General features: G+C 43.0%; 1 protein-coding gene across 5 annotated transcripts in view; it reads right to left on the reverse strand.

Annotated features, from left to right (window-relative positions):
• Nucleotides 1-12,001: 12,001 nt before the first annotated feature.
• LOC124122833 (fasciclin-2-like) overlaps nt 12,002-21,240 on the reverse strand; it is a 140,690-nt gene continuing 131,451 nt past the window's right edge. For all 5 annotated transcript variants that reach the window (XM_048401929.1, XM_048401930.1, XM_048401931.1 and 2 more), the window contains 3 exons: nt 19,906-19,974; nt 19,202-19,301; nt 12,002-15,942 (listed from right to left, as the gene is read on the reverse strand). In XM_048401929.1, the coding sequence (XP_048257886.1) occupies nt 15,811-15,942; nt 19,202-19,301; nt 19,906-19,974 (301 nt within the window). In that variant the 3' untranslated portion in view covers nt 12,002-15,810. The remainder of the gene's footprint in view (nt 15,943-19,201; nt 19,302-19,905; nt 19,975-21,240) is intronic.

The following is a 21,240-nucleotide window of genomic DNA, read 5'->3' on the forward strand; positions in this document are numbered from 1 at the left end:
TCACCTACCCTCAACAGCCTCATAACGTCAGTATTGTACTACTAGCAAAAGATTACCTACCCTCAACAGTCTCATAACGTCAGTATTCTGCTACTAGCAAAGATTCACTATAACGTCAGCATTCTGCTACTAGCAACAGATCACCTACCCTCAACAGCCTCATAACGTCAGTATTCTGCTACTAGCAAAGATCACCTACCCTAAACAGCCTCATAACGTCAGTATTCTGCTACTAGCAACAGATCATCTACCCTCAACAGCTTCATAACGTCAGTATTCTGCTACTAGCAACAGATCACCTTCCCTCAACAGCCTCTTCACGTCAGTATTCTGCTACTAACAAAGATCACCTACCCTCAACCGCCTTTTAACGTCAGTATTCCGCTACTAGCAAAGATCACCTACCCTCAACAGGCTCATTACGTCAGTATTCTGCTACTAGCAAAAGATCACCTACCCTCAACAGCCTTTTAACGTCAGTATTCCGCTACTAGCAAAGATTCACTACCCTCAACAGCTTCATAACGTCAGTAGTCTGCTACTAGCAAATATCACCTACCCTCAACAGCCTCATAACGTCAGCATTCTGCTACTAGCAAAAGATCACCTACCCTCAACAGCCTTTTAACGTCAGTATTCCGCTACTAGCAAAGATCACCTACCCTCAACAGCCTCTTCACATCAGTATTCTGCTACTAACAAAGATCACCTACCCTCAACCGCTCTGTTTCAGCACCTCACTCTTCAGCCTGGCTTCCAGGCCAACAGACTAAACTGCTAGATAATGTACTTTCACGCGCGCATTTAGTTTTCACGTTAGTAAAACATCCATCAACACCGGATCATCAAGCTCTGGGACCTTTGTAGGAACCATCATTATGGCATCCCTCCGTGACTCTTTCCAGGCAGGCATTCTGATTTATGTTCTGTTTCTTGGAGACAATAGTATATTTATTATCGCATGTCTGATTACAATGGCGTCCAACATATCTTCTTCAAGTTGAGATAAACATTATGACAGTTCCAAACTGAAATGTCCGTAAGTATGATTATCAAATACATTTATACAGATTTGGAAAAATGGACCAGCTGTATTCTTTCAGAAAATCCAAATATTAAAAACAAACTTCCCACTGCACCTCTACTTTTGGTATAGAAACTGTACTGTATTTAAGTAAATTATAAGATAAAACTCTATTGAGAACTCTTTGTAAATTTAGAATATCTCTCCGTAACTTCCTTGTCAACAAATATCGTAGAACCAAGGATAGTGATTTTGAAAATTGCATATGTTCTAACTGTACCAACCAGGAGATTGAAGACGGGTTTGGTGTTGTTTTTATATGTGAATTCATATAAAACGTTGAGATTAAAGTTTCTACCTAATTTAGATTTTACACACAAAGACAATCAATTGATGATCAATTTGTTGAATCCGACCAATGAAGAAGTTATCAAATCTTAAGCAATGTAATTGAAACATGTATTTAGACTCAGGTGAATATATATTATGTTATGTTCAAGATCACGTTGATTTTTATGTATCTGTTACAACTGAACTGTACTATCGGCCATTGGCCTTGCATAATGAATATACTGTCTGTCTGTCTGATAATAATTCATAAACACATGCTCATGATATAGACGGGACTGTAATCGACTCTGCTTTATGCAGAGATTTCTATTGGATATGGAAAGGGTTTTGTCACTTTATTCCAAATTTAGTCTGTCTTACAGACCCTGATACAAATATATCAACTACAGCCCATGCAAGTCTATAATGTTTGGCAAGTCTAGAATATTGCAGTATCTGAAAATGAAGAGAATCACTGGGCTCCCTTTTTATTATAATTTTATTTAGATAACTGAGCAACTGTTTTTTCTGTACGATATGTTCATTTCAGAGACTATATGTTAGTCCATTCCAAATTGTCTGGAGCCATTTTCTCTTGCACCCGAAGTAAAGAACATATTTCTCTTTCGTAGTGGTCTTTTCATCAAAGTCGTACTCGACAAGGGCATTTGGTGATACATTGTAGTTTTGAAAGTGAATGTCTTGTCTCTGACTTTTGAGGAAGGTAAGAACAGTGTAAACGATGTCTCCGATAGGTGTTATGACTCTTTATTCTGTCTTTTTGGTTAAATGGTTTGTTCGGTACCGCAATAATGGCTACTTTCTCTTAATTATTAACTCATATGGTACTTAAAATGTGTTTGTGAAATCAAGTGATGTATTCTTCCGCAAAACATAAATACGAGAAACAATGAAGATTTCAAGGTAGACAGCACAGATGGATGTTAGAGGTTAACTGCCAGGAAGTGTTAAAGGCGGTTTGCAGGGTAGACAGCACAGATGGATGTTAGAGGATAACCGCCAGGAAGTGTTAAAGGCGGTTTGCAGGGTAGACAGCACAGTTGGATGTTAGAGGTTAACAGCCAGGAAGTGTTAAAGGCGGTTTGCAGGGTAGACAGCACAGATGGAAGTTAGAGGTTAACAGCCAGGAAGTGTTAAAGGCGGTTTGCAGGGTAGACAGCACAGATGGATGTTAGAGGTTAACCGCCAGGAAGTGTTAAAGCCGGTTTGCAGGGTAGACAGCACAGATGGATGTTAGAGGTTAACCGCCAGGAAGTGTTAAAGTCGGTTTGCAGGGTAGACAGCACAGATGGATGTTAGAGGTTAACCGCCAGGAAGTGTTAAAGGCGGTTTGCAGGGTAGACAGCACAGATGGATGTTAGAGGTTAACCGCCAGGAAGTGTTAAAGGCTGTTTGCAGGGTAGACAGCACAGATGGATGTTAGAGGTTAACCGCCAGGAAGTGTTAAAGGTGGTTTGCAGGGTAGACAGCACAGATGGATGTTAGAGGTTAACAGCCAGGAAGTGTTAAAGGCAGTTTGCAGGGTAGACAGCACAGATGGATGTTAGAGGTTAACCGCCAGGAAGAGTTAAAGGCGGTTTGCAGGGTAGACAGCACAGATGGATGTTAGAGGTTAACAGCCAGGAAGTGTTAAAGGCGGTTTGCAGGGTAGACAGCACAGATGGATGTTAGAGGTTAACCGCCAGGAAGTGTTAAAGGCGGTTTGCAGGGTAGACAGCACAGTTGGATGTTAGAGGTTAACCGCCAGGAAGTGTTAAAGGCGGTTTGCAGGGTAGACAGCACAGTTGGATGTTAGAGGTTAACCGCCAGGAAGTGTTAAAGGTGGTTTGCAGGGTAGACAGCACAGATGGATGTTAGAGGTTAACCGCCAGGAAGTGTTAAAGGCGGTTTGCAGGGTAGACAGCACAGATGGATGTTAGAGGTTAACCGCCACGAAGTGTTAAAGACAGTTTGCAGGGTAGGCAGTACAACAGATGTAAGGGGTTTTAACTGCCAGGAAGTGTTTAGGGTTGTGTGTATGGTAGGGTTGACTTGACATATATGGATATTAGAGTTAGGATAAGAATTTATGAAGAAAAAACTTCTTTATTACAATTAAGAGCGACGTTTCGGTGTAGGTTCTAACACCGTTATCAAGCAAGTGAATTACAGAGTGTAGTAAGGCAAGTATATATACAAGTAGGAGGCAATGTTTATACCGTAGAGTAGATATTGTTATACTGGAGTAGAGAAGCCTGTTTTGAACACACAAGGGCAGTGATGACAATCATCGGTGAAGTCAGTGCCTTAAACAAAGGATGAAGTCAGGAATGTAAATAACGGGATTATGGCTGATTGGGGTCTTTGATGATCTTGAAGTCTTTGAGGTTGGTGGCGAGGGTTGTGACTCTCTCTCACTGGATGCTGTGGCTTGGGTTGTCACGGATGTGGTCTGATAGAACTGATTTAGAGTCATCTTTGGAGACTGAGCTTTGATGTTCTTTAATTTGGGTTTTGAGGGGCCTAGATGTTTCTCCTATGTAAGCTTGTCCACAATTGCATGGAATGTGGTACACTGCTCCTGATGGTTCTCGCTTGTGGCTGGATGGTGGTTTCCCTGTGGCTTTAATTGTGTTCTGAATAGTATGACTTCTTTTGAAGACTACCTCAATGTTGGCCTGTTTCTTTAAGAGTCTCTGGATTTTGTGGCTAACTATTCCAAAGTAGGGGAGGCTAATCACAAAGGGTGCAGACTGTTGACGCGGGGATTTCTGAGATTTTTGGGTGATGTTCTGAGATTTTTTGGTGATGTTGGATATTAGAGGTGAGCCGCCGGAGAGTGTTGAAATGGTTTGCAGGGAGGACAGCACAGACGGATGGTAGAGGTTAACATCCAGGATTGGTTGGTTTGTTGTTTTACGCCGCACTCAGCAATATTCCAGCTATATGACGGCGGTCTGTAAATAATCGAGTCTGGACCAGACAATCCAGTGATTGACATCATGAGCCACGATCTACGCAATTGGGATTGATGACATGCATCAACCAAGTCAGCGAGCCTGACCACCCGATCTCGTTAGTCGCCTTTTACGACAAGCATAGTTGCCTTTTACGGCAAGCATGGGTTGCTGAAAACCCAGGAAGTGTTAAAGTGGTTAGCGGGGTATATAGGAAATCCTTGATGTATCCCTTTAATGAGGAGCACCAGACAGGGAAACAACAAATACCATCAATTTAATATTTTGGTACGATGTGGAGGGATCCAACCAACGACCTTCTGCTGTTTGGGCAGAAGCTCTATCCTCTACGCCATGGAGGTGGTGGGTCGGCATATGAATCAACCGTGAGTATTGTCAACTGACTGATGTGTCGAGAGAAAATAAATAATATTTTTATTGATGTGCTTTATGATAGTTGTCTGAGATATTGATGGGTTACTGTATGGTATTATGTGCATATGATGTGCAGATTTGAAGAAATGAAACGTACATTGTCTCAAACATCATCGCAAATGTAAGTGTTGTTTACTGAACAAAACTCCAGACCCAGGTGCATCTCCCACCAGACCCACCAGATGCATCTCCAGACCCACCAGATGCATCTCCAGACCCAGGTGCATCTCCAGACCTAGGTATATCTCCAGACACAAGTGCATCTCCCACCAGACCCACCAGATGCATCTCCCACCAGACCCAGGAGCATCTTCAGACCTAGGTCCATCCCCCGACACTGGTACATCTCCAGACATAGATGCATCTCCAGACCTAGGTATATCTCCAGACACAGGTGCATCTCCAGACCCAGGTACATCTTCCACCAGACCCAGGTGCATCTTCAGACCTAGGTCCATCCCCCGACACTGGTACATCTCCAGACATAGATGCATCTCCAGAGCTAGGTATATCTCCAGACACAGGTGCATCTCCAGACCCAGGTGCATCTTCAGACCTAGGTCCATCCCCCGACACTGGTTCATCTCCAGACCCAGGTGCATCTTCAGACCTAGGTCCATCCACAAACACTGGTTCATCTCCAGACATAGATATATCTCCAGACCCAGGTGCATCTCCAGACCTAGAAACATCCCCAGACCCAGCTGCATCTCCAGACCTAGGTATATCTCCAGACATAGATACATCTCCAGACCTAGATACATCCCCAGACCTAGGTATATCTCCAGACATAGATACATCTCCAGACCCAGGTGCATCTCCAGACATAGATGCATCCCAAGACCCAGGTGCATCTCCAGACCTAGGCGCATCTCCAGACCTAGGCGCATCTTCAGACCCAGGTGCACCCCCAGACCTAGACACATCTCCAGACCTAGACACATCTCCAGACCCAGCTGCATCTGGGAGGGAATAAAACCAGTGCCCCAAACAAAAATCACAAACAAGTAAAAAGAGTTTTTTGGTGACATTTATTGACAACAATCATGTACAAATATAAAGAATGTGAGTAAGAGCCAGGCAACAGTAATACAGATATCCCTGGGAAGCCGCAGCAAGCAATAGCTGCTAGGACAAGAGGCAAATGCACATGACAGCAGAACGCCACTCTGACAACATTACTCCCAGAGTGAACCGTCTACATCAATCAGATATCAGATGATCTAACACAAGCTGTAATATCATGAACATTGCAGTGATGACGAAACAGGAAGCCATGTCAGAGTTATCTCCCATTTGTTTGCTGTATGAAAGCATGGGATTGGTCAGTATGGCTGTCTTCGTCTCTAAAGCCAGTGTTACCCTGAAAATCAATAGCTCTAATCTCATACTGGACCAGTGCCTCTGTTGCTGGAGGCAGTGGTGATACCTCACAGTTATATCAGAACACTGAAGCTGAAATAGTCTATGCCAAGCAATCTCTGATGGAACTGTGGACAAGTTATTTTGGAAATGCTTGCTGCCATGGTAAACAGATGTCAAGTATTTACATGGAAGATAACCCATCACCCTACGCTACTACATTTCACGAAACTCCCCAACTGGTCTCTCAGGTAAACTGCTTACTTTACAGCAACTAAATAAGTATTCCTGATTCTACATTCCTGTACCAACTGTCAATACTCTGCCATGTTTTACCACATAATCAGGTCAGCACAATGAAAGAACAAATCCTTGGTCAAACTAACAGTCGGATAAACACTTTTTAAGTCTACTTGCCACGACCTGTCTCTTGACATCATTTTCAGAATATCTTTAGGAGGAAGATGGCATTACGTGGTGCACATGTGCCCAACCTCTTTTTCCTTTTGGACAAGGATATATGTTTATAACAAGTAGATCAGGACAAGGAAATATGTTCAAAACAAGTAGAGCAGGACAAGGAAATATGTTTAAAACAAGTAGACCTTTGTGCTAGTATAACGACGAAGGATGACATCTATGTGGTGGAGCCATGATTGGATCCTTGATGATGAAGAATTAATTTTTGAATAGTAAAGTAGTTTTGAAAATATATATGTTTGAATTGCGATCAATTGTGATTCAAATTGTAGGCTGACTTTTGCAGTGCATTATTGCATCAAGACACTGTACACTATGTTCATCCTTCTGACAGTCAGTGCCTGCAGTGAATTATTGCATCAAGACACTGTACACGATGTTCATCCTTCTGACAGTCAGTGCCTGCAGGCAAGCAGGGAACTGTGTATTCATGGCACTGTCCGATTGATGGCCCTGGCTAGACAGGATCTGTTGCAACCAGTAACATTCTAACAACAAACACTAACATCTACAAAAAATGGTTAATTTCGGCTTTTTGATTGCTTGGTTTTGATTCAAACTTTAACACAACATGATTTCATAAAACTATCTCAACATGAACTGAAAACATCAATTAAAAGTATACCCATGATTATACAAAATGCCAGCAGAAACAAGAACATTAAAGCTTGTTTATCAACAAGTGTACTGTGTTTCAGTACAGGAAACAAAACTGTCAAATTAAAGGTCATGAGACAGACAACCTTGGAGGTAACCTTGACGCTGAAACTACCTGAATATAACACTTGGCTATCACATAGTGTAGTGCTAAACTAAAAGCACCCATTTGAAAGAAAAGGCAACATGAACTAAAAGCTGTCCTAATTTACTGACTGGGAAGGAATATTGTGAACAAAAATAAATAGAACAACTTCAAACCATTTTTGAAATTTTGGCCCTCATGTTTAAAACATTTGAAATACAAATTATTATTTTTCATATTTTTATCCCCTTTATAAAACCATATCCTCCATGTATGAAAATAGTTGGTTATCTATGAATGTTTAGAGGTCTGACATTTGAGGGCATTGAGGCTAAATACAACCCTGGCTGAGACAGGGTTACTGTCTACCTCTCTTGATGTTTTCATAACTTGTCTAGAAACATTGCTACTTTAATGTGGGTCTATCAACCTTTCTACATGAGACACACTATAAATGTTTGACATTCTACCAGCCCTCATGACCCATTTAATAATTACACAAAAGGGCTTAGACAGGTGAGTGTCAATTGTATCAATAATGAAAAGATCTGAAGTAAAAAATATGCGTAAGTTGGAGTAGAAATAAAGGAAGCACTCAGTAAAGCACTATTCAAAGCACTAATCAAGACACTATTCCAAGCACTGATTAAACGTGACTAACACTCAGGTAACACATTCATGAATTTATTTAATAAACAATGTTTTTGCCATGTGCTGCACATGCTAGTCTGTCATGTTGATACAGGAAACTAACTTTGTCTGAAATACTCAGATACCACTTGTTCCCGTCTCAGCTGTAAATGCAATGTTCTTATAGACAGAAGTCTGCGACCAGTTGCCAACTTTCTTCCATATTGGAAACAAAACTTGTGTCTCTTGCTTTCAGGAGTCTTTTGTTCAACATCGTTGTCATACTGATAGAAAATGTAAAAATATTAGAAATTAGTTTTACTTTGTTACTGCAGATGAGCAGCCCCAAAAATGGCCTATTCCCATAAGTTTAAAAAGACTGAACCGTTGTCACATTTCACGTTTTAGAAAAATATCTCTCCCCGAAATATCAAGAATCACAACCATCAGATCAATCTTCAGACCTTAAGTCCTCTTATGTAATATCATATTTGTTAGAGATCCTACCAGAAATGACTGTTTAATGCCTTGATAAATTATTCCTAAGAAATAATATTAGTAATACAGTGATCGCTCGCTATTGCGCTCTTCGATAAAGCGCTACTTCGGTTATTACGCGCGGTAACGCATGGCTCCCAAAATTTATGTACACTTTTAATACTGAGAGTTTTACACAGACATGATTGTATTGTTGTTCGTTGTTTATTTGCACATAACGCTTCTCATTGCATAATCAACGGTTTATCGCTGAATGGAGTTCTAATAATCTGTTTGAAAATATCCGCGGCAAGTCCCGGAAATACGATTGTTCAACTAGTTAACTTTTCACACTATACATCCTTTGATCTTAGAAGCGCATGCATGCAATAAAAGAGAACCACAAGTGAAGTTTATATTCTTAATTAGTGGGCAATCCAATTTAAGGCTAAACTGTCACACAAATGTAGTTGCTGTCACAACACGGCGGTCATTCATTTCGTAATCGCGCTTTCGTAACATCGCCTGTTTTTTCCCCGTAGTTATAACAAGCGATTTCATTGGATTAAAATTTGTTTCTAATGACGCTTTCTTGCCGAAATCTGCTACAAGTTTCGTGATTGGTCAATTTTGAGCACGTGACCTCAGGCAGCCAATCAAGCTTTGATACAAAGCTCGTGTTTGATAAATTTCAGAAGTTAGCGAAAGATTTTTTGTTAAATCGTGTTATTCTGAACGTTTTAAGCAGGAAATCACGATATATATTAAAAATATGGAACTTCGCGAATGTATCGTGCTAGGTTACGAGCTGTGACAAAGATTTTTCATGCATATATTTTTGCATTAAACGTTGTGTCCGAGCCGAGAATTCAAGGCGACGAAAGCCGAGATGTCATTTGACTTACATTACACGCGATCGCACAAAACGATGGAAATAATAACTTAGATGTAAGTTTGATTACTTTTAGATATATTTTTGTTGTTTTTATTTATCACTTTGTATAATATATTTAAAGATTTGCTTAAAATAGTCTATATTTTGCTCTTTGACATGTTCGATGCGGACCCGTTGTCGAAATGTGTGTCCGAGAATTTTATTTTCAATAACATCGCGGGAAATAGTGAATAATTTTTTAATTTATTGATAAAAAATGATAAATTAGAATGGAATACGTATTTCAGACATTGTGAAATATGACAGATTTAATAAATGAATGATATTACAGGTAGATCTAGGTCCATAAAAATATATACTATTTTGACGTGACGTGAGATAAACACATAGGCCTATTGATGATTTGAGATTTGCCGAGCGCGCTCCCCCGCCTCGGCTTCGGTTAAACGGCTCATCGTCTATAACGCCCACCAATTATTTGGACCCCATTGGTAGCGCAATAGCGAGCGATCACTGTAATGAATAAAAAAATAAACTTCAACACCAATTATCAAAAGCACATTAATCACTGCAAGCAAATTCTCCAGGATATGCAACCATCTAAAGGAGTCCTGAATTAAAGGATGACATGCCCTTATCTCTGCCTACGCTGCCTTGAGTGGACCTGGGCAGTTCTCTTATAGACTACGACAGCCTGGAGGACCTGGCTCGACACCCTGGGCTCGACACCCGGGGCTCAACTGTAAAACTTGTTGTCAGGACCTGTTGGGAAGGAGGTCATCTAGTTCTACCCAGTCCACAGCCTACAAAGCCAGTCCCAGACTAGTGTTGGACGGAGACAGTGATATGACGTTCAGCGGGGTTCAGAGTCTTTGCCATTCATCAAATGCTGTAATATCTGGGGAACAAGTGTGGATTTCATCTTTTTGCTCAAGTGTGGTAGTACGAAACAACGGGTCTACATGGTCACAGATCAAAGATAGACCGCATTGACATTCCATGATCAAAGATAGACCGTCTTGACATTCCATGACCAAAGCCAGACCGTCTTGGCGTTCCATGATCAAAGACAGACCGTCTTGGCATTCCATGATCAAAGATAGACCGTCTTGACATTCCATGACCAAAGACAGACCGTCTTGGCATTCCATGATCAAAGACAGACCGTCTTGGCATTCCATGACCAAAGACAGACCGTCTTGACATTCCATGACCAAAGACAGACCATCTTGACATTCCATGACCAAAGACAGACCATCTTGACATTCCATGATCAAAGATAGACCGACTTGACCTTCTATGACCATAGTCAAAGACAGGAAATAATGAGTTTTAATTGTCAAAGTCAGGGCATATTGAGTTCCTAGGTCAAAGAAAGCTTTTTGTGAGTTAGTAAGGTCAAAGACAGACCACCTTAAATTCCTGTGGCCAAAGACAGACCATCTGGAGTCAGTATGTGATGTCATGGTTCAAAGCATTTGAGAAACGTAATGACTTACTGTATTCGACGTAATAAGCGCCCCGCTCAAATAAGCGATATTTGCTAATATATTGTCCAGTGAACAATCCCAATTAGCACCCCTTCCGATTGATCAATGTACACAAGACTTATTTATTTGCGTATATTACGCACTCATGCACACTTAATCATTGGCAATTAAATTCTGGAAAAATATATCTGCCGTACATAAACATTTCAGGCTGTCAGCATAAACCACGAAATTTATCTTTCAACTCTGTTTTTTTCACTAAAATAATATTCCAATAAAAGCCCCCCATTTCTAGTTTGGAGTGAGTGAGTGAGTTTGATTTTACGCCACTTTTAGTAATATTCCAGCAATATCACGGCGGGGGACACCAGAAATGGGCTTCACAAATTGTACCCATGTCGGGAATCGAACCCGGGTCTTCGGCGTGACGAACGAACGCTTTAACCACTAGGCTACCCGACCGCCCTCTAGTTTGGAGAGCGCCATTGGTGCTTTTTACGTTGAATACGGTACATCTCAGTCTTCCATGACATCTGCTAATTCTGTGTTGTTTAGAACAAATGGAAGACAACATCTAATGAGCCCAAATGCACACAGTCGTAACCAAACATGTCACGCAGAGCCCCTGGATACACGATCAGAAACTACAAGGAGCAATACTTGAAATAGGTCGGAACGGGATTACACTCACGGGGTACATCAGAAGTAACAGAAGGTGCAGATAGGACATTGAAGTACATCTACCAAAAATAGTGAAAACATCCCCTACCAAGGCAAAATTGAAAAAATAATTGAGGTGACTGTTTCCCTTTCCCGTTAACACTGCTGTACAAGACTGACAATATGCAATGGAATATATGCAGGTTAAGGTTATATTAAATGTACAAGAAAATCGTCATACAAAAACACTTCCACTGTCATCAACACTGAACCTTAACAGCAAAAGCTAATATCAATAAAACACAATGTGCTACAAACACACCTTTGTAAACCACACAAGATGAATGGAAAACATCTAATGGAATGCTATTTAGTAATACATCTCACTACAGAAGGTCTACTGATGTCCGATTGGAAGGTGGCCCTTCCCCCATGGAGGTGTGTTCATGAACAATGCCATAACCATGGGTCTGTTCTGGGTATTTATGAACAATGCCATACCACTGGTTCTGTTCTTGGTATTCATGAACCATGTTATACCAGGTTCTGTTCTGGGTATTCATGAACAATGCTAAGACCATGCTTCTGTTCTTGGTATTTATGAACAACGCCATAACCATGGTTCTGTTCTGGGTATTCATGAACAATGTGTAAAACCAACGGTTCTGTTCTGGGTATTCATGAACAATGCTAAGACCATGCTTCTGTTCTTGGTATTTATGAACAACGCCATAACCATGGTTCTATTCTTGGTATTCATGAACAACGCTATACCAATTATCTTGTCCAGGATAATCATGAACAACGCCATAACCATGGTTCTATTCTTGGTATTCATGAACAACCCCATAACCATGGGTCTGTTCTGGGTATTCATGAACAACGCCATAACCATGCTTCTGTTCTGGGTATTCATGAACAATGCTAAGACCATGGTTCTGTTCTTGGTATTTATGAACAACGCCATAACCATGGTTCTGTTCTGGGTATCCATGAACAACGCTATACCAATTATCTTGTCCAGGATAATCATGAACAATGTCAAACCAACGGTTCTTTTCTGGGCATTCATGAACAACTAAAACAAGTTATCTTATCTGTGATATTCATGAACAATGTTACACATCATTCTCACACTTGATACGTGGTGTCATTAGACCCCTATCACCCAGCAGTTATAGTATCGGAACTTTCATTGGAAAAGGTTAAAGCTGCTAGGTTGTATACTGAAATTTATACCAGCCCTTTCTAAAGCATGCTATAACATAATTATACTCCGACCCTGAATCAGACAACTCGGCTGTCTAGTGTGAACCCTAACGTGTGTAATGTCATTGATTGACAACCAATCATAATCAGTTACTGCTGAAATCTACAACTAAATACAAATAATTAAAGCTTCAAAACCATGCAAAAGGCATGAAATATTTCTACATCCAATCAAAGGGCTACCGTTGTCTCGGTGTCTAATTCCACCTAAACTATACCCCAACTAGAAGTAAAAATATCAACACATAAAAGCCTGACGTAAATGCAGTAAATAAAATAAAACGTGTAAAATTGGAGAGTAAAACATAAAACTGCCGGTACTTGAACTTGATTACTTGTTCTTGAACACTATCTGGAGCACACTGAGACTGAAATATTCCTTACACCCAAATATATCTAGACAGTAGTACCTAGATGTTACCACGCTGACGCCATGAAACTACCAGGTTACAAAACATAAAAGCATCGATTAAACATGATTTTCAAAACAAAGATATAAATCAGTTGGTGTAATTTTCAAAAACAAGTAACCAAGTTTTCCAGGCAATTCAGAACACAAAATGTAAAAAAGGTATACACAAAAAACATGAACACAGAATGTAAGAACAAAAAGTTGGGGAAATATATTCCTGATCGGTAATTATGGTCTTGTTGATTCAAGACAGGATTACTGTCAGCTACGTCAGGGGTGGGTGGGTATTAACACTGGCCTTATTTACCAGGCTTACCATAAACACACAATTAGATGTTCCTAATAATGTTATAGTTCTCTTCAGCTTAATGCCACAGCAATCATTGACGACCACTATTAGTTAAAAAAGTCATTTTACAAGGTACATCATTCTTAATTTGTTGTAATCAGCTCATTTGGTATTAAGACATTCCCTTTTTTCCTCCTCTATCCAAATTAACCCTAACAAGAACACGCATGTACAACATGCACTGACATTCCCCTTTCTTTTCTCAAAGACATTTGCTTAATTTCAGTTTAAATACACTGACACGTTCCTGCTAAAATGGCACAGGTTGGACATTTAACTATTTTCCCTTTCAAGTTTAAGACATGTAGAAAATGCATCAACATTATTCATTGTTCTTTAAGACTTTTGCTTGAATTTCAATTCCTAATACGTTCCTTGTTACTGCCTTGGTGTAGACATCTCAGTGTTCTAAACAATGCCATCGATACCTTAAATTTAAAAATCTAATTTAAAAATTGTACTTTCTACTCTATTAGTTAGTATTAAAATAAAACATGTAACAAATACATATACATGTAAGTCATGAACTTTGGACTATACTCACCGACAAAAGAAACGCGAATACCATACATGTTGGTTAATTTATGAAGAATTACTCATATTTAAGAGATATTAGATTGGTTTGACGCACACACGAACATTCTCGTATGTTGTTTGAATCGCAGCTCATGAACGTATCACTAGGACATCATAGACCCATGGCTCGAGATGCACCATTTTTCTCGTGCACGATTAGCGTGTAAAGTTTGGAAATCACGTTCATCTTGTTGTGATAAGAATAAAGACACTGTGGTAACACTTGACTGATTGTAAGTTTTGCCATTGAGTGGTACACATTGGAAACATCTCTTCTTAAAGTACATATTTCTCTTTATATGTTTCTATGGCTCGCGTTTCTTTTGGTGGTAAGTATATATTCAAAGGGCTGTGGTCTTACTATTCACTCCTATTTTCCTATTTGAATATATAAATATTTACAAAAAGATATTCATAGGGAAGTCCGCGGTCTGTGAAGAATATTTACCCCTTATTTCACAAAGTATGTGAACACTCAGATCTGTAGTGGAAACAAAACAAACACACTGGAATAACGACTGTAATATCAGACAAAACAAACGGTGTAAAATGTAGCGGTGGGATGATACACTGATGCATCGGTTGATCGCGATTTTTTACCTCTCGATACAAGTATTGACCACAGTACACACTAAGTAAAAAGTAAAAAATATCGATTCTGACCTTAAATTTTTGATTTAAAAACTGTTCCATTAAACACTAATCAGTAGTGCAAGTTAATAGTGAAAACATAAATATTTTCATTTTTTGTGCCATACTTGACCCTGCCAACTGTAAATCGCCAGGTATTTGGTCATCCTGTCTTTGAAAAAGATGGCTTACGCACCACAGATAAGAGCACATGCAAGTATGGTGATACATATCTGATCGTGAGTAAGGTATCGTGATACATATCGGATCGTGAGTAACGTATCGTGATACGTATCGGATCGTGAGTAAGGTATCGTGATACATATCGGATCGTGAGTAACGTATCGTGATACATATCAGATATCATGATACGTATCGGATCACACAGACAGTGTATCGTCCCAGCCCTAGTAAAATGGCACATCACTGCTGTAAAGTTGCCTGATCCAGGATGCTCCCCTTTGAAATATGTACAGGCAAGTCTGTCAGCACGACAGTCCACACGGAATCATGTCTCATAGATGTGAAACTCATTTTAGTAATATGTTGCCATGACAACTGCTTCAATTACTATGGATAATGAAAAAAAAGGAATGATTTCAAAACTTGTCACAACTACTCGTTTTCCACAAACATTGAAAACCCATGAGCTTAAAACACACAAAATATGAGACATGTTTATAAGATGTTATGAGTATTTTGCAATATGCAAGTGAGCAAATAACATGAAAAAATGCTTCTAATCGAGAAAAAACACCAAACCCTTTTGATGCACTGTAAGCCAAAAAAAAGATAGAATGATTCAACAAACTGTAAAATAAAAATCCAGTTGTGTTGATAATGAATGTGTTGCTACCTTTTTTAACAGACCAATAGAAAAGTTGCTGTCTTGGTTACGCTGATCTACCAGTAGGACTTGGTCCCCTATGTTGTGTAAGCAGTGATAAGGTCAACACAAAAGATGCCTTGACAAGGCAAGTCAACGACTTGGTTATTTCCAAAAACATTAAAAAAAACATGAACAGTTTCATTCACGAACTTGAAGCCCAACCTGACAGCAAAGCAGTTATCTCCCTTTGTTCTTGGTTCCGACTACACTTTGGGGTCCTTGTCGTCACCCTGTGGGTCCGGAACCGCTGACTCCGCTGACGCCTCCGCAGTGGGGGTAGGGGCGGTCTCTGTCTGGGGGGAACTGGCGGGCGGAGCCTCTTCTTTCACTTCCTCCTGCAGAGGGAGAGCAAACACTTATTGCACATCGACTTTTAAGGCTATTATTATTACACTTATAATATTCTCTTGTTACAAGACTAGCGACCTAATCTCTTGTGACTAGTTGAGTGACCCCAACATGACTCATCGCAGACTCTGTGACCCCAACATGACTCATCGCGGACTCTGTGACCCCAACATGACTCACCCTGGACTCAGTGACCCCAACATGACTCACCCTGGACTCTGTGACCCCAACATGACTCACTGCAGGCTCTGTGACCCCAACATGACTCACCGCAGGCTCTGTGACCCCAACATGACTCACCGCAGACTCTGTGACCCCAACATGACTCACTGCGGACTCTGTGACCCCAACATGACTCACCCTGGACTCTGTGACCCCAACATGACTCACCGCAGGCTCTGTGACCCCAACATGACTCACCATGGACTCTGTGACCCCAACATGACTCACTGCAGACTCTGTGACCCCAACATGACTCACTGCAGACTCTGTGACCCCAACATGACTCACCGCAGACTCTGTGACCCCAACATGACTCACCGCAGACTCTGTGACCCCAACATGACTCACCGCAGGCTCTGTGACCCCAACATGACTCACCGCAGACTCTGTGACCCCAACATGACTCACTGCAGACTCTGTGACCCCAACATGACTCACCACGGACTCTGTGACCCCAACATGACTCACCGCAGACTCTGTGACCCCAACATGACTCACTGCAGACTCTGTGACCCCAACATGACTCACTGCAGACTCTGTGACCCCAACATGACTCACCATGGACTCTGTGACCCCAACATGACTCACTGCAGACTCTGTGACCCCAACATGACTCACTGCAGACTCTGTGACCCCAACATGACTCACCATGGACTCTGTGACCCCAACATGACTCACCGCAGACTCTGTGACCCCAACATGACTCACCGTGGACTCTGTGACCCCAACATGACTCACCGCAGACTCTGTGACCCCAACATGACTCACCACAAACTCTGTGACCCCAACATGACTCACCATGGACTCTGTGACCCCAACATGACTCCCTGCAGACTCTGTGACCCCAACATGACTCACCGCAGACTCTGTGACCAAAACATGACTCACTGCAGACTCTGTGACCCCAACATGACTCACTGCAGACTCTGTGACCCCAACATGACTCACCATGGACTCTGTGACCCCAACATGACTCACCGCAGACTCTGTGACCCCAACATGACTCACCGTGGACTCTGTGACCCCAACATGACTCACCGCAGACTCTGTGACCCCAACATGACTCACCACAAACTCTGTGACCCCAACATGACTCACCATGGACTCTGTGACCCCAACATGACTCCCTGCAGACTCTGTGACCCCAACATGACTCACCGCAGACTCTGTGACCAAAACATGACTCACCGCAGACTCTGTGACCCCAACATGACTCACCATAAACTCCGGGGCCCCTAACATGACTCACTGCAGACTTTGTGACCCCAACATAACTCACGTCACAAACTCTGTGACCCCAACATGACTCACTGCAGACTCTGTGACCCCAACATGACTCTCCACAAACTCTGTGACCCCAACATGACTCACCATGGACTCTGTGACCCCAACATGACTCACCGCAGACTCTGTGACCCCCAACATGACTCACCACAAACTCTGTGACCCCAACATGACTCACCAAAGACTCTGTGACCCCAACATGACTCACCGCAGACTCAGTGACCCCAACATGACTCACTGCAGGCTCTGTGACCCCAACATGACTCACTGCAGACTCTGTGACCCCAACATGACTCACCGCACACTCTGTGACCCCAACATTACTCACCATGGACTCTGTGACCCCAACATGACTCACCGCAGACTCTGTGACCCCAACATGACTCACTGCGGACTCTGTGACCCCAACATGACTCACCATGGACTCTGTGACCCCAACATTACTCACCATAAACTCCGGGGCCCCTAACATGACTCACTGCAGACTTTGTGACCCCAACATGACTCACCATAAACTCTGTGACCCCAACATGACTCACTGCAGACTCTGTGACCCAAACATGACTCACCATGAACTCTGTGACCCCAACATGACTCACCATGAACTCTGTGACCCCAACATGACTCACCATGAACTCTGTGACCCCAACATGACTCACCATGGACTCTGTGACCCCAACATGACTCACCATGGACTCTGTGACCCAAACATGACTCACTGCAGACTCTGTGACCCCAACATGACTCACCGCAGACTCTGTGACCCCAACATGACTCACTGCAGACTCTGTGACCCCAACATGACTCACCACGGACTCTGTGACCCCAACATGACTCACCGCAGACTCTGTGACCCCAACATGACTCACCCTGGACTCTGTGACCCCAACATGACTCACCCTGGACTCTGTGACCCCAACATGACTCACCGCAGGCTCTGTGACCCCAACATGACTCACCGCGGTCTCTGTGACCCCAACATGACTCACTGCAGACTCTGTGACCCCAACATGACTCACCGCAGACTCTGTGACCCCAACATGACTCACTGCAGACTCTGTGACCCCAACATGACTCACCGCAGACTCTGTGACCCCAACATGACTCACTGCAGGCTCTGTGACCCCAACATTACTCACCATGGACTCTGTGACCCCAACATGACTCACCACGGACTCTGTGACCCCAACATGACTCACCGCAGACTCTGTGACCCCAACATGACTCACCATGGACTCTGTGACCCCAACATGACTCACCGCGGACTCTGTGACCCCAACATGACTCACCGCAGGCTCTGTGACCCCAACATGACTCACCATGGACTCTGTGACCCCAACATGACTCACTGCAGACTCTGTGACCCCAACATGACTCACCGCGGACTCAGTGACCCCAACATGACTCACTGCAGACTCTGTGACCCCAACATGACTCACTGCAGACTCTGTGACCCCAACATGACTCACCGCGGACTCTGTGACCCCAACATGACTCACTGCAGACTCTGTGACCCCAACATGACTCACCATGGACTCTGTGACCCCAACATGACTCACCCTGGACTCTGTGACCCCAACATGACTCACCCTGGACTCTGTGACCCCAACATGACTCACCAAAGACTCTGTGACCCCAACATGACTCACCGCAGACTCTGTGACCCCAACATGACTCACTGCAGACTCTGTGACCCCAACATGACTCACTGCAGACTCTGTGACCCCCAACATGACTCACCGCGGACTCTGTGACTGGCTTTTCTTCTTTATCTTCAGGCTCCAGTTCCTTCATCTTGTCTTCCTCTCCTGACTTGTCCGTCTCGTTGACAACATCCACGCTGAAACAACCACCTCACATCAACACCTTGACAATCACTGGCAACCAGTTTTATAATGACCGTCAGAGACCACAGAAGTACAACTAGAGGTCTCAAAGACTGTGGACTGCCCTGTCTATGCCCAATCATCTGGGCAGAAAAATACTTTCACATAAGCTGAGGTTGAAAATAACATTTCTTGAATCATTCTCATATTGATATGTGAAGTCTATAATTAGTCTTTGAAAACACTAGCTTCATTCTTCTGCATCTTTAGTCAGTTGATTTGACTCTTCCCATAGTGATTGTCCAAAACCCAGAATGAAAGCTTCACCCGACTGTGGATTCCCACACTTCTGTTTCATGTTTCAGCTGAACACTCAGCAATATTCCAGCTACAAGACGGCAGCCTGCACATAATTGAGTCTGGACAATCCAGTGATTGATATTGAGAGTAATGTTACCCGACACAAAATCAACCAAATCGTGGTGCGTGACTACCCGATCCATTTGGTCGCCTCTTACAACCAGCTAGGGACCACCTTTAACCCGGAATCCCCACAGGGGCTGTATACAGTATCTGCCACACCTCCTCATCTGTCAGAGGGAGCCCCGAGGGACTTACTTTTCCTTAGCTGACGGCTCTTCGCTGTCCTGTTTCCCCTCCTTGATGAACGCCTCTTTCTCATGGTCGCTGAAACAGTTGGAAGACAAGTTTAGTCTGGGAGAGAAGGTTTAGTGTTGCCCTGACAGACTCCCAACATTAACTACAGCGGCCCTTGCCCTGACTGACTCCAACATTAACTACAGCGCCCTGACAGCCTCCAACATTAACTACAGCGGCGCTGACAGACTCCAACATTAACTACAGCAGCCCTGACTGACTCTAAATTTAACTACAGCGGCCCTGACAGCCTCCAAATTTAACTACAGCGGCCCTGACAGATTCCAACATTAACTACAGCGCCCTGACCGACTCCAACATCAACTACAGCGGCCCTGACTGACTCCAACATTAACTACATCAGCCCTTGCCCTGACTGACTCCAACATTAACTACAGCGGCCCTGACAGACTCCAACATTAACTACAGCGGCCCTGACAGACTCCAACATTAACTACAGCGGCCCTTACCCTGACAGCCTGCAACATTAACTACAGCGCCCTGACAGACTCCAACATTATCTACAGCGGCCCTGACCGACTCCAACATTAACTACAGCGGCCCTGACTGACTCCAACATTAACTACAGCGGCCCTTGTCCTGACTGACTCCAACATTAACTACAGCGGCTCTGACTGACTCCAACATTAACTACAGCGGCCCTGACTGACTCCAACATTAACTACAGCGGCCCTGACAGACTCCAACATTAACTACAGCGACCCTTGCCCTGACAGCCTGCAACATTAACTACAGCGGCCCTGACCGACTCCAACATTAACTACAGCGGCCCTGACAGACTCCAACATTAACTACAGCGGCCCTTGCCCTGACAGACTCCAACATTAACTACAGCGGCCCTGACCGACTCCAACATTAACTACAGCGGCCCTGACTGACTCCAACATTAACTACAGCGGCCCTGACCGACTCCAACATTAACTACAGCGGCCCTGACCGACTCCAACATTAACTACAGCGGCCCTTGCCCTGACAGACTCCAACATTGACTACAGCGGCCCTGACCGACTCCAACATTAACTACAGCGGCCTTGACAGACTCCAACATTAACTACAGCGGCCCTGACTGACTCCAACATTAACTACAGCGGCCCTGACAGCCTCCAACATTAACTACAGCGGCCCTGACCGACTCCAACATTAACTACAGCAGACCTGACAGCCACCAACATTAACTACAGCGGCCCTGACGGACTTCAACATCAACTACAGCGGCCCTGACTGACTCCAACATTAACTACAGCATCCCTTGCCCTGACTGACTCCAACATTAAC

Source organism: Haliotis rufescens, unplaced genomic scaffold, assembly GCF_023055435.1.
Source record: "Haliotis rufescens isolate VD_foot unplaced genomic scaffold, xgHalRufe1.0.p SCAF_24, whole genome shotgun sequence".
NCBI classification, from domain to species: Eukaryota; Metazoa; Mollusca; class Gastropoda; order Lepetellida; family Haliotidae; genus Haliotis; species Haliotis rufescens.